Below are 15,565 nucleotides of genomic sequence, written 5' to 3'. Positions count from 1 at the left end.
CTCCATCGCCAGACCACAACAGCACGACGGTTGGAGGAAGAGCGCCTCATCTTCCGCCAGGAACCCTCCAACCACAAGGGATGAACTCGGATTTCACCAATTTCCTCATTTCCCCTCCCCCACCTTGTCTCAGTCAAATCCATCGAACTCAGCACCGCCTTCCTAACCTGCAATCTTCTTCCTGACCTCTCCGCCCCCACCCCAGTCTGACCTATCACCCTCACCTTGACCTCTTTCCACCTATCGCATTTCCAACACCCCTCCCCCAAGTCCCTCCGCCCTACCTTTTATCTTAGCCTGCTGGACTCACTTTCCTCATTCCTGAAGAAGGGCTTATGCCCGAAACGTCGATTCTCCTGTTCCCTGGATGCTGCCTGACCTGCTGCGCTGTTCCAGCAACACATTTTCAGCTCTCTTTTGTCCATCCCATGCCTGGGCCAGTGCTGCAACGGGGTTTGAAAGTAAAATTGAGCATTGGGGAGGAAGTACTGCTTGATAGCGTGTTAATAACACCTTCCACCATCTTGTTGATGATTGACAGCAGGCTAGTGGGGTGACATTTAGCTGGGTTAGATATGTCATCAAGGTATACCTGGGCAATTTTGCACATTGTCCTGTGGATGTTGATGTTAGAGGATTTGTGTAAAAGTTTAACTAGATACACAGCTAGTTCTGGAACACAATACTGTATCCTGGCTGTAATACTGAAGATAGTAGAGCCTCATAACTTTGTATCCAGTACTTTAGTTGTTTCATGCTATCATGAGAATTGAATTGAATTGAGTTGGTTGAAGACTGAAATCTAAGTACAGTCTTATTATGGAGGGTGTTTCAGCGTTTTATCTGGGCACTCTGAAAGAATGGTGATATACAGGACCTTTCCACTTAAAACTGGAGTTGCATTCCTGAAAATAGATGTTTTCAGCATGAATTTTCATAAAAATCATGTTAAATGTGGAATTGGATTCTGTGAGAATCCTGAGGGCTTCAGTGAGAAGTACCAAGTGGATGGTTCATCCTGCTCCTTTTGAAGAGGATTTCAATGCTTTGTCTTTTGCACTAATGTGCTTAGATGTTCCATCATTGTGAATGGGATGTTTGTGGACCCTCCTCTTGTTAGTTGTTTACTTCAACTTTCATTCGTAACTGAATGTGGCAGAACTGCAGATCTGGTTAATTTGTTGTGGAATTCCTTTGTTCTACCTATTGCACGCTATTTCAGTGCTTAGCATGCTTTGCTGTCCTGTGTTGTAGTCTCACCATTTTGACACCTTATTTTACATACCCGTGGTGTGGCTGTTGGCATGCTGTTCTGCACTTCTGATTGAACCAGCATTGGTACCCAGATTGGTAATGGTAGAATAAGGGATATACCAGGTCAGAAGATTTGAGATTGTGATTGAATAAAGTAATGACGTTGATGGTTCCAAAGTGCCTAATGGATGCCCAGTTTTGAGCTGGCTAATCTGTTGTGAATCTCTGCTACTTAGCACAGTGGTAGTGGTAGTGCTACAGAACATGATGGAGGATATTGTCAGCATAAGCAAAGGATTTTGTTTCCACTAGGACTGTGCGTTAGTCCTCATTATTAATCCTTCCATTGATGGATGCATATGTGACAGATTGGAGAGGACAAAGTTAATTAGGCTTTCCCCTGAATTAGTTCTCTTACCAGCTGCTGCAGCCCCAATGTTTCACGTGATGGACATTGAAGTACTCGGTGTGGATACTTCAGTGTCCATGGGGTGGCACGATGGCTCAGTGGTTGGCACTGCTGCCTCACAGCACCAGGGACCTAGGTTCGATTCCACCCTCTGGCGACTGTATGTGTGGACATTCTCCCCGGGTCTGTGTGGGTTTCCTCCAGGTGCTCCGATTTCCTCCCACAGTCCAAAGATGTGCAGGTTATGTGAATTGGCTATGCTAAATTGCCCATAGTGTTCAGAGATGTGCAGGTTAGGCGTATTAGTCATGGGAAATGTAGAGTAATAGAATTAAAGGAATGGGGACTTGTTGAGCCAAATGGCCTCTTTCCACACTGTAGGATTTCTATGATTCTATGTACATTTGAAAGTGATGTTCAGCGTGAAGGAATGCTAATTGATCAGCAGAGGGAGGCAGTAATTGGCTTATTTTCCATGTTTCCTTGCTTTGAGATTTATGCGGCTCACTCCTACTGATTGTATGCCACCATAACATCATCTTTAGTGGGTCTGTTCTGGCAATGTAACAGAATATTTTTGAAAAAAATCATTCATAGAATGTGGGCATCACAGGCTAGGCACTCATTCTGTGTCCAACCACAGTTGCCCAGAGGGCAATTGTAAATCATTCGCATTCCTTTGGGTCTGGATTCACAATTAAACCGGACCAAGTAAGAATGACAGTTTCCTTCCTTAAAGGATATTAGTGAACCAAATAGGATTTTCCTGATAATCGATAATGGCTTAATGATTGTTGTTAGACTTTTAATTCCAGATTTTAGTTTAAATTCAAATTTCAGCATCTGCCGTGACAGTTTTTGAACCTAGATCCCCAGAACATTACCTTGGTCTCTGGATTAATAGTCTAGCAATAATACCCCTAGGCCATTGTCCCTCCCCCTTGTCTAGTAATAGTGATGGAGGTGTTTGGGTTACTAGCTGTAAGATGTCAATTCAGTGAGTGTAACTGTCAGGCTTGTACTTGACATGTCTGTGGACAGCCCTTCTAATTTTAGGGCAAATGCCAAGGGTCAGTGAGGAGAACTTTGCATTGTTGACTGGGCAGGTTGTGGCTTTATTTCCATGGTCCAGTGAGGGTACGGGTATGAGATTGATATCTTATTTCGTGGTAAGATATGAAACCAAAGGTGTTACAAGGTCTGTCTCTCCCCCCCCCCCCCCCAATCAAAACATCCATCACACACCAAAGTGCGGCTCAACAAAAGCCAACGGTTTCGTTTTTTCCAGTTTGTAGTTGGATGAAATGTTTCCTCATCATCTGGTATTGCATGTTGACAATTTAGAGGTAGTGAAGGGATGGCAAGAGTGATCCAGAAATAATACATAGTATTTGATACTAAATCGTCAGCATTATTGTTTTCTGCCAATATTATGATATAATGTCTTTCGTGAATGCATAATCAGAAATGACTAGGAGTAATCAAATTTGATCTGAAGGTAGCTTGACTTTAAACCGTGCAAAAATGAAGAAGCCAGTTGAAAACCTAAATTTGAATGGGTGCACGTCTTCCCTTGGCAAATTGTTTTGCTCCATGTACTGCACCTTTTTATTTATTAATCTAATTTAATCTTTCGAAAAAAAAATTAACGATTAAATCATCATCTCTCTTGCCTTTGGAAATAGTTTATAAAAAGGTTTTACAGGAAAAACTACATGGATACAAAATGCACAGTATTTCTGTTTGGAAAGATACAGTAAATAGGCAATGAATATGGGATTAACGAATAATTCTGTGATCTCACTTCACATAAAAATGTTTTGCAGTTACCCCAGCCACCTCTCAAACAAACTTAGAGATAACTGAGTATGGGAAAAGCATTGATGAGTTTTGTTTTCTTTTGTGTCAGAATTTATATTTCAAAAGGACATTATCGATAGTATTTAATGAACTAGTAACCACACTAAAACATTGACTTAAATGATCTCTTAATCATCTAAGATAGATGTCAGGATTTATTTTAACAGTTTCAGTGCAGGTGCTCAAAATAGTCTTTAAGGCCAGAAAATTAACCTAATTCAAAAAATTCAAATGCTATAATAAGTTCGTTTTTTAAAATGTATTCATTTCATAGAGGTGCTACTTTCAACCAGAAGCATGTGGAAACAAATTTAATTAGTTTATGGTTTTCTTGTACCCCTGAATAGATGAATTTGAATTGAATAAGCTCTCCATGCAAGATAAAATTGTGATAATCACTAAAAGGCTAATGTTTCACACTTTAGTACTGATTATGTAGGGAAGGCGCATCTTTCTGTTTTGTTGTTTGATTGGTTTGCTATGACTGATTACATTATAAAATTGAACAATGACTTTGATCCACCAAGGATAATTATTCAAAGTGGGTGGGTGAGTATCCTGTTTAGGCCATTAGGAGTGAGAGAAAGTGAGGTCTGCAGATGCTGGAAAGTGAGTCGGAAAGCGTGGGGCTGGAAAGGCACAGCAGATCAGGCAACATCCGAGGAGCAGGAGAGTTGATGTTTTGAACATATGCCCTTCCTTGTGAAGGGCTTATGTCCAAAAGGTCGACTCCCTTGCTTGTTGCTGCCTGACCTGCTGTGCTTTTCAAGCGCCACATTTTTTGACTCAGGCCATTAGGAGTATCCGAGAAGCAGCAAAATCGACGTTTCGGGCAAAAGCCCTTCATCAGGAATAAAGGCAGAGAGCCTGAAGGGTGGAGAGATAAGCTAGAGGGTGGGTGGGGGTGGGGAGAGAGTAGCATAGAGTATAATAGGTGAGTGGGGGAGGGGATGAAGGTGTAGGCACTTCAACCATGTCCTGAAACAAACTCGCCTCAGTGCCTGCACCTTCATCCCCTCCCCCACTCACCTATTGTACTCTATGCTACTTTCTCCCCACCCCCACCCTCCTCTAGCTTATCTCTCCACCCTTCAGGCTCTCTGCCTTTATTCCTGATGAAGGGCTTTTGCCCGAAACGTCGATTTTGCTGCTTCTCGGATGCTGCCTGAACTGCTGTGCTCTTCCAGCACCACTGATCCAGAATCTGGTTTCCAGCATCTGCAGTCATTGTTTTTACCTACATTAGGAGTATCCAGTCTACCTTAAGCTTGAAAAACCATCAATTCTTTGTTTTGCAGTCGTTTAGTGCTCGACAACTGTCCAATTTAAATGTCCAATGTTGGCCCCACTGCTCATAAACTGTGCCACATGGATTTGACACACCTACACTTACGTTTCCACCAATATGTGACATTTTACTGATATATATTAATATATCTTGGCTGAAATTGTTTAAAAACTGCTGGCACAAATGACAAAACAGTCTTGTAGCATTTATTCGTTCTCAGTGCGCAGAGTAAATTAGCATATTGGGACTGCCATTCAACCAGGATGTTTAACAAAAGTCTTTTGTGTTAATTGAGAACTTAAGGAAATTAGTCGTTGAAGTCGCTTTATTATGAGGTCTGTATTCACAATAGATTTGTGCTCAAATGCAAAGAATGCTTATTTTCAAAGGTAATATTGATTACTATTGTGTTGTGCAAGTTGCTTTCTTTCCCACAGCCATGTTGCAGGCTAACGTGCAGTGCAAACAAATTGGCTGTTGAATTGTTAGATTTATTAGAAATTTAAGTAGAAAAGAATATTAAAATCAACAATAAGGATAGTAAACCAAAATAGAGAGATATTTGAAGTACGAGAGGATCAGGCTTAAATTAACTGGTAGAAAAGCTAACCAGTTGACAGATTAGAAATGAGATGTGTTCAGATTGTAGGTTGATTAGCAGAAGGCAGAGTAGTCTTCTTCAAGATGGCACCAAACCATCAATGACCCCATCACCTGAGGGAATCTTCAATCCAATGCCTCCAACCTCATAACTCCCCAACCCTGCTCCACCCATCAGTTCTGCCTCTTAGCCAAAATCCACAAACCTGATTGCCCCGGTTGACCAATTGTCTCCACCTGGTCCTGCCCCACCAAATTAATCTCCTCCTACCTCGGACTCTGTCCTGTCACCCTTGGTCCATGAATTCCCCACATCTATTCAGGGCACCACCCATGCCCTCCACCTCCTCCGTGATTTTGATTTTCCGATCCCCAACATCTCATCTTCACCATGGAATCCAGTCCCTATACATCTCCATCCCCTATGACGAAGGTTTAGAGCTCTCTGTTCCTTCCTCTCTCACCGATCCAACCAGTTCCCTCCACCGACAAACTCATTCAATTGGCAGAACTGGTCCTCACCTTCAACATGTTCTCCTTCGAATCCTGCCACTTCCCACAAACAAGAAGGGTTAGCCATGGACATTTACATGAGGAGAAAGTGAGGTCTGCAGATGTTGGAGATCAGAGCTGAAAATGTGTTGCTGGAAAAGCGCAGCAGGTCAGGCAGCATCCAGGGAACAGGAGAATCGATGTTTCGGGCATAAGCCCTTCTTCAGGACATTTACATGAGCCCCAGCTATGGGCAGCCTCTATGCAGGATATGTGGAACAATCCATCTTGCGCAGTTACATCGGCACCATCCCCCAAATTTTCCTCCACTACATTGATGACTGTATCAGCGCCACCTTATGCTCCCACAAAGAGGTTGAACAGTTCATCAACTTCACCAATACCTTACAGCCTGACCACAAGTTCACGTGGACCATCTCCAAAACCTCCTTCCCTGTCCTAGACCTCTCTGTCTCGTTCTCCAGCGACCGACTCAACACGGACATCTATTTCAAACCCAGCGACTCCCAGAGCTACCTTAACTACACTTCCTCCCTCCCCACCTCCTGTAAAAACACAATCCCTTATTCCCAATTCCTCTGCCTCCACCATATCTGCTCCCAAAAAGAGCCATTCCACTCCAGGATATCTCGGATTACCTCTTATTTCAAGGACTGCAATTTCCCCTCCCAAGGGGTGGTAGGAGGCGATGTCACTGAGTTGGCGCCTGGCTTTGGTGTGGTTGAGTTCGGTGTGCCATACTATCATGCATCCCCCCCCTTGTCAGCTGGTTTGAGGTTGGGGTTGGATTAGAGGAAGTGGAGGGCTGCGTGTTGCGAGGGTGAGAGATTGGAGTGGGTAAGAGGAGTTTTCAGGTTGAGACGATCAATGTCTGTAGTTGGAGATAAAAGAGGGGATGTCCAGGAGGATGGAATATGTTGGAGGTGGGAGAAGGGGGTCTTTGGAAGGTGGATGGGAGTTGTGATCGAAAAAGTAGACACAGAGGCAGCAGAAGAAAAGTTCAATATCGCAGTGCGTACGAAATTCCTTGACCGGGGCGCGTAGCGAGATGAAGCTAAGATGTTTACTGAGAACTGATCATTCATACTCATTGAGCGAGAGGTCTGGGGGGATAGTGAATACCTGGCAGTGCTAGGGCCTGATGTAAACCTGGAGTTGGAGTGGACACTGTCTCTGGACTAGGGGGATGGTCATGTGCTCACCGGTGACATCATGAGTGACATCACCAGAGAAGTGATGTGAACGGTGGCATGGGGGTAGACGTGATGCGTTTGGTGGCAACCGCAGGGGCAGCAATGACATTTGTCGTGGCGTTCGCAGAAGTGGTGACTAGTGGAACTGTGCAGGGGTCAGTGATGGAACCAAAGTTATTCATGTGATATATTAATGATCTGGATGAAGGAACTGAGGGCACTGATACCAAGTCTGCAGATGACACAAAGATAGGTGGATAGACAAGTGGTGTTGAGGAAGCAGGGAGGCTGTAGAAGGACTTGGATAGGCATAGAGAGTGGCCAAGAAATGGCAGATGGAATACAGTGTGTAAAAGTGTGATGTTATGCCCTTGATAAGAAAAGTAAAGTGTGGATTATTTTCTAATTGGGGAATGGCTTTGGAAATTTGGAGCACAAAGAGTCTTTCAAGTTCCATTTCAGGGTAGTAGGGATATTCCGGGTAACTACAGACCAGTGAGCCTGACATCGGTGGTGGGAAAGTTGCTGGAGAAGGTACTGAGGGATAGGATCTATTTATATTTAGAAAATAATGGGCTAATCAGTGATAGGCAGCATGGTTTTGTGCAGGAGAGATCGTGCCTTACCAACTTAATAGAGTTGTTCTTTGAGGAAGTGACCAAGTTGATAGATGAAAGAAGGGCTGTTGATGTCATATACATGGACTTTAGTAAGGCTTTTGATAAGGTTCTCCATGGTAGACTAATGGAGAAAGTGAAGTCATATGGTGTGCAGGGTGTTCTAGCTAGGTGGATAAAGAACTGGTTGAGCAACAGGAGACAGAGAGTAGTAGTTGAAGGGAGTTTCTCGAAATGGAGAAAGGTGACCAGTGGTGTTCCACAGGGCTCAGTATTGGGGCCACTGTTGTTTGTAATATACCTAAATGATCTGGAAGAGGACACTATTGGTATGATCAGCAAGTTTGCAGATGACACGAAGATTGGTGGAGTAGCAGAAAGCATAAGGGACTGTTGGAGAATACAGGAGATATAGATAGACCGGAGAGTTGGGCAGAAAGGTGGCAGATGGTTTTCAATCTAGACAAATGAGAGGTGATGCATTTAGGCAAGTCTAATTCCAGAGCAAATTATACAATGAACAGAAGAGCCTTGGGAAAAGTTGATGGGCAGAGAGATATGGGAGTGTAGGTCCATTGTACCCTGGAGGTTGCTGCACAGGTGGATAGAGTGGTCAAGAAGGTCACTCTAACCAGTAGAGGGTTTACCCCTCCTTTCCATAGACTTCCTTGGAGCCATACTGGGTCAAATATTACCTTGAGGGCAAGGGCACACATCCTTATCTCCCCTCTAGAGTTTAGCTCTTTTGTTCACGTTTGGAGCAAGGTGGTAATAAGGTCAGATCATTGGTGAAACTGAAATGGAGTGTCAGGGATCAGTTATTTCTGAGGAAGTGCATGCTAAATAGCACTATTAACACCCCCTTCCATCAATTAGCTAGATTGGATTTGTACTGCTTTGTGTGGACAGGACACAACAGTTTTCCACATTGCCAGGTAGATGCTGCTATTGCTTTACAGGAACAGCTTGGTTCCGGACATGTCTAATTCTTGAATACAAATCTGTTGGGACTGTTCATTGCTAGAATGTACAGTCACATTTATCCATGAGTGGACTCTCTTCCCATTCCCATGCAACCACTTCCCAAAATTCCCAAAGGATTTATACCACCTGTAGGGACAAGTGCAGCTTCCACATTGTATATGGCAGCACCAGATTCTTGTTGATGCTTTCACCCACATTGAACCAGCTCCATGCTCTCAAGTTGCTTTTTGGTGCAAAAGACTAGGCAGGAAATTGTATGCGATTAGAACTGACACAGGAAGTGTGTTATGATGTCAGGAAATGCGCACCAGTTATAGTATGGGTTTTATTATGCTGACAGATGAGCATTTGAGGAGGAAAGTAATGACGACTAATGTCATTTATGTATGAGGCTGTGCCAGGGACCTCATCTGTGTGAGGGAATGTATTGATTCAGTTTATTTGCTAACTCTCATAATGTGTATCCACTTGAGGTGAGTTATTCGCAGAGGCTGTGTTAATTATTTCTCCAAAATGTCAACAGTAGAAATTTGCAATGGCAGTTTTGTGATTAATTTCTGACTTTTTGACTTCAAACAACTTCTAAGGAGAAAGCAAGAAACAACTACAAGGAGCAAGTTGCTTTTAATCCAATTCAGTTAATCCCATTGCCTAGTTCCTTGATGTGGTTGTGCTGGAAATCTCTAATATTTGCTGCATTGTTTAGATAAATAAAGTCTGAGGGAGTCCAAATTCCTTTAAAACATTCATATTTACAATTAATCTAACTTGTGATATTGATAATATGTTTATCATATTATAAAACTACTGAGTATTATTGCTAGTCTTGAAAGAGATGTACAGTAACCAGGGAGTGGCCTGTTGGTACATCTTTCACATAATGAAGCACTTCTGCAGTACTGACTACTTGGTGCTGGGATATAGATTTAGCCAACTTTTGTGAATTAGCATACTGATTTGTCTTTTTGCCCTTATGGTATATCCTTTCCCATGACTATGCTATGAATACGGACATCTGTACAGCCATTTAAAGAACAGGGAAATGCTCATTGCCTTATACTAAATTTTGGTACTTGTTTAAAATCTGCGAAACAGAAATGTTTGAACAAACTGGGGTAATTTAGATTCTGCTTTTTTATTAAATGTTTTACAGCATAGAGCAGTAGGAAGGCCAAAAGGAAAGCTTGGAACTTCTGCAGCTGTGAAGCTTGCTGCGAACAGGGCTACAGCTGGAGCGCGCAGGAGGAGAACAAGGTGTCGAAAATGCGAGGCATGCCGAAGAACAGAATGTGGGGAGTGCCATTTCTGCAAGGACATGAAGAAGTTTGGAGGACCAGGGAGAATGAAGCAGTCCTGTATCATGAGGCAGTGCATTGCTGTAAGTTACGACATGGTGAAATGTTTCAATTTTAACACATTTGTGGGAAAAAGTGGCATGTGTAAAAGGTGATCAAATCTTTTTGGCTATTGCTTTCATACTAGCAAGTCTCTTACAGTTCTTACCAGACCAAAAATGGATTACTGAGTCTTCATAAATTGTTGAAGTGAAAGATTTTAATCACAATAAAATATTGAATGAAGAGATTTTGGACCATTGCAATACATCATCCTTGTGGACTGCTAGCATTTCACTCCAGATCAGTTATAGAGTAATAGTCATACAGCACGGAAACAGATCCTTTGGTCCAACCAGTCCATTTCAAATATAATCCAAAACTAAACTAGTTCCACCTGCCTACTCCTGACCCATACCTCTCCGAACCTTCCCTATTCATGTACCTATCCAAATGCCGTTTAAATGTAATTGTATCCATATTCACCGATTCCTCAGGAAGTACATTCCACGAGCAAACCACCCACTGTGAAAAGAATTTGCCCCTCGTGTCATTTCAAAATCTCTCCCCTTTCACCTTAAAAGTATGTCCCCAAGTCTTGAACTTCTCCATCCTTTTCCCCTTCACTCTATCTATGCCTCGCATTATTTTGTAAACTTCTATCAGGTCGTCTCTCAACTTCTTACACTCGAGTGAGAAAAAAGTCCCAGCCTTTCTTTTGTACCTCAAACCTTCCATACCCGGCAACATCCTGCTAAATCTCTTCTGAACTCTCCAGCTTGATAATATCCTTCCTGTAACTGGGGGGGCAACCAGAACTGGACACAGTATTCCAGAAGAGGCCTTACCAATGTTGTGTACAACCTCAATATGACTTCCCAACTCCTTTACTCAAAGGACTGAGCAAGGAAGGCTAGCGTGCCAAATGCCTTTTTAACCACCAGTGATTGAACTGCAGAAGTGTGGGTTTCAAAGTATCAACTGAGACACAGTAAAATTATAGGTGCAGTATCTGATCATCCATCCTCTTGACCAAAACTTAGGAGCAGCACACATAAATATTCTAATTCAGCTGGTTATGGATTGTTAACTATTCTTCAAGTTTAAAAGAAACCAGGCAGCAAAAGAATGTGTGCTCATTATTGTAAACGGCGAATGGTTCAAATGAATTTGCAGGTATCCAGTCAACTTCAGAGTATGTTTTTTAACAAAAGGGAGAACCAACATTTGGTGGTCATTTTAAGCTGAGTTAATTCGTTTCTTTTAGAATGATGAAAGAATCTACATAACTGCTTTTAACATCAGGCAAGAAAAGCAGGCAACATTCCTGATTTTACTAAAAAACTGCATGTGTAAATATTGAATAGATTTGGCCGTAATGCTCCTCTGTTCAGTAGCTGGCTGACTCTGTCAAAATTATTATGTTAATTTATAGTCACTTGACTGAGTGCTGGAAAATATCTGATGTTCTGGAACTTTATTGGAAGATAATCCAGGTTGTGTAGAAGTGGGATGGCAATGTGGTTGAGAGTGAATTTGCACTGCAAGATTGAGGAGAGAAATGCATACCTGCAAGTGCCATAAATGCAAGGGGCATTCTTTGGGAGGACCTGCAGTAACTTGCCCTCCTTGCCTGTTCTTTTTCCTGACCCATACCCAAAATGTTCATACCCTCAGATATTTCTTCACGTAGTATACTTTGGAGAGCAGGGTCGTCATATTACCTTACTCCATATCCAAAGAAACAAAAACACTGTAATTTCTTAATGAGTCACTGATTCCATGGTGGAATGGTAAAGGTACATCCGGAATGCTGTAACGGCCAGAGTTGCAGGATTTTGACCCAATGACAATGAAGGAACGGTAGCAAAGTTCCAATTCAGGATGATAATATGACTTGGAAGAGAGCGTGAGGTGATTTGTGATTTCTGTGTTTGTCCTTCTAGGTGGTAGAGGTCACAGCTTTGCTCAGTTTTATATGTTTTGGATTTAAAACTAGCGAATGATTCATATTTACAGTTTTTGCCAGCAGAAATAAAAATGCATTTTTAAATTATGAAAATTATTGGAATTAATTTAGTCAGTGTTGTATGCAAATTGCTATTAGTGTCAAGAGTTAAGAAAAGACTGCTGGTGACAAACACAGCAATGAATAGGTGGATTGGATGTTTCTCTGCTGCTATGCAGCCATTTCCTACTTAGTTTTTCACTCATCAGTGAGTGAGCTGCTTGGAAGGCATTAAAGCTCGGGATTAATAAGCACAATCGTCAGCAGTTAACTTCTTGTTGATAAAGTCACATTGGACGAGGCATTTTTCAAGTAAAGCGGCCTAGCTTTGATCTTGATCTTAATTTCATCCAGTCTCAATGGCACTATGAGCTCAATAATAGGTCACCTAGATTTAAAAAAAAGCCTTTTGATGTTAAATCCATGATATTGCTTTATAGTTTTAGGCTTCAGGTACTTCAATCAAGTTGCACTTTTCCCACCTGTTGATCAACCTGTTATTCATTTCTTAGGGAGCATTTAGCTGCAGTAAACCTTTTTCATGCATTGTTCACACAAGTGCGGTTCCAACATAAGTCACTCAAAAATCACCATGAGAAAGTCCAAGTTAATTTCACCATTCCCCTGCTGTCCTATAGGAAATGCTATAGTTAAGTTAGTGTTCATGTTACATCTTTAACATATATCCCCATATTTTGTTGAATATAATTTACTTCCCCTTTCTCTACTTTAATTTTTCTCTTCATACTTACATTCCATAATAATGCTATTCCAGATGTCATGTCTCTTGAGGTTGTTCACTAGAAAGCGAGCCCCGCTGCTCTTGGCTTCTTCATAAAAATGCAAGATGTTATCAAAGTATGCAAATTTCCTCAATATACTTGCATTTATATCCAGGTTAACCGAAAGCAGAGACCAGGGCTTCATTACAAGAATGATTATTTATTATGGATAAATAGATTATAGCTACAGATGAATAACTATGGACTGTTGACACATAAAACACTACCACTTAAAACTGACCTCATTATACACTTCCCCTGCGCACACTTAGACACATTGATATTGTGGGTGGAGGGAAAACCTGGGAAACTGTTCAATGGTTCCTGACCCCAGGGATTGCTGACATGATCTTTTTGGCTTACCAGTACTTAATGTTCCTTGCACTTTCTTCTCCAGAGATTTTCAGTTGCTTACAGGAGTCAAATAATAACTAGAATCATAGAATCCCTACAGTATGGAAGCAGGCCGTTCAGCCCATCGAATCCTAACTAACCCTCCATAGACTGGTTCATAACTTGTAAAATTTCTGACTTTTTGGTCAAATGCAACATCTTGTAGCATTTGGTGATGCAACTTGCCCTGTTTAGATACCATTTTCAGTTCTCACTTCCTGCACTGCAAAAACTAGATAGTGCAAGTTCCTGACAGGTAAAACAGAGTGGATACCTGGTGGCAACAGCTCATCAAGTGCCCATCTTGGCCAGCATTCTGCTATCCTACTTCTTTCTGCATGTTCCATGGTCACCATCATCATGGACCTTTTATCCACATCGATAAACTACCATTGTCACCATGTTTGCTTTTGGACGAACCCAGCCACCACTTCACACTGTCAAGCTCTGTACTCAGGAGCTGACCTACTACCACCAGTTTGTCTTGAAAGCAGTGGTAGTTGGCAGCTTGTGATGGTGCAGTGCACTGAAGAGTAAGTGGTTCATTCATACAGGGGGTTGAATACGCTTCTCTAACACACCATGTAACATCAATATCTGAGCTGTCAAATTTCAAATTTGCCGGCTGTTAACATGGTAAACCCACTGCATTGCTCAATCATTTTATCATTTGTGAAAGTCAAAACTGAAGAGTCCTCAGTGAGGTTAAGCGGGGTTTACAGTCAATTGGGGGTGATACCACCACAGTTGGTCATCACTGAAGGAATTGGTCACAATAGTGGCAAGCTTGTCTGCCTCCCTGGGCATGGGTTCACTCGCAGTTTGGTTGCAAAATTATCGAAGTGAAAGCTCACATGAGGAAATTCACCCTGGACCATAGCAGACCAGATGCTGTGAAACTCACTCAACACCACACCACAAATAGATAAATCTATCCCTGTTTACAGGGATATCTTAGGCTGTTTCCTTCTTAAAGACAATGTAATGTAAGGTAATGTGAATTGCATGGAGAAAGTGAGGACTGCAGATGCTGGAGATCAGAGTCAAAGGTGAGGTACTGGAAAAGCAGAGCAGATCAGGAAGCATCCAAGGAGCAGGAGCGTTGATGTTTCAGGCATAAATCCTTCATGAGGAATGTGAATTACATGGACCTTGTATCAAGGGTAAAACATTGAGACCGTAATGCTCTGTTATCTTTAAAATTCAAAACACAACTCTTAACAACAGCATTTTCAACACTTGCCTAAGAATTTAAAACTATATTCATCTTGCACCTTCTTCCCACTAAAACTATAAAACCATCTCTCGACAGTCAAGGCACTGAAATCAGATTATTGGCAAAATTCAGAGCACGTCACATGAGCTCCTTTAATTTATCATAAATTTCAGACACTTTTCAAAAGCAGTCTTACATCTCCAAGGTTTATAAGATTGTATATTTTGAAAGTTTGAGAGTCGGTGGAAATTGGGGGAAATTTTCTGCTAGCTGGAATCGTATCTTGCGCAAAGGAAGATGGCTGTGGTTACTGCAGATCAGTCAGTTCAGCCTCATCTTGGCAGGAGTTCCTTAAGCCAGTGTCCTAGGCCTAACCATCTTCATCAATGACCTTAACTTCCTCATAAGGTCAAAGTAGTGATGTCGCTGATGGTTACGCAATGTGCAGCACTCCTCAGAAACTGAATCAATCTGTACTAAACGTATTTATTTGTAATGCTGATTCATGATTGTAGAATTCCCCCTCTATCGGCAGTAAAGGTTGCCTTTTACCAATGGCCTGCAGGAGTTCAAGAAGGCAGCTCACCAGCGCCTTGTTAAGGGCAATTAGGGATGGACAATAAATGCTTGTCAACCAGTGAAGCACACATCCCTTGAATGTATTCTTTTTAAAAAAAACTGATCAAATGTTTGAAATACATCTTTGGACTGTTTTGGGCATTCGTTGTAGCAGATCCATTGACAGATTTGCTGAATTGTAATGATTGTGTAATCCAGATTAGTGAGAACTATTTGCTGGGTATTGGGGAGAAAAAAGGAGAATATGACTAAGCATATAGCTCTTACAACGAGTCAGCTCAAGCACCGTGGAGCAAATGACTATCTGTGTGCTGTATGATTCTTTGTTGAAACTATAATGTGTTATTTGATCTTTCTTCGATGCCTCGATGGTCTCCGACTATGCATTTTGAACTAAATTGAATGGAAGTAAATGTACACAAAAGCAACTACTCCCCAATAATAATGTCTTGACCCTCTGAGCTCTAGTAAGTAGGCTTAATGCAGGCTGAGAACTTGTACGAATCTGCAATTAAATGAGCCTCAGGAAATTGCA

The 15,565-nt window shown here is 41.8% G+C and overlaps 1 protein-coding gene across 8 annotated transcripts in view; it reads left to right on the top strand.

Moving 5' to 3' along the window:
• The window catches only part of kdm2bb (lysine (K)-specific demethylase 2Bb), a 199,248-nt gene that overhangs the window by 147,608 nt on the left and 36,075 nt on the right, over positions 1 to 15,565 (top strand). For all 8 annotated transcript variants that reach the window (XM_088000040.1, XM_088000039.1, XM_088000043.1 and 5 more), the window contains one exon: positions 9,872 to 10,096. In XM_088000040.1, coding sequence (XP_087856166.1) covers positions 9,872 to 10,096 — 225 coding nt within the window. The remainder of the gene's footprint in view (positions 1 to 9,871; positions 10,097 to 15,565) is intronic.

This window comes from Chiloscyllium plagiosum, unplaced genomic scaffold (assembly GCF_037043375.1).
Source record: "Chiloscyllium plagiosum isolate Xiang-an unplaced genomic scaffold, Cpla_swu_hap1 HiC_scaffold_24, whole genome shotgun sequence".
Lineage (NCBI taxonomy): Eukaryota > Metazoa > Chordata > Chondrichthyes > Orectolobiformes > Hemiscylliidae > Chiloscyllium > Chiloscyllium plagiosum.
The sequence above is the reverse complement of the archived record's forward strand: the minus strand, read 5'-3'. Positions and strand labels throughout refer to the sequence as shown.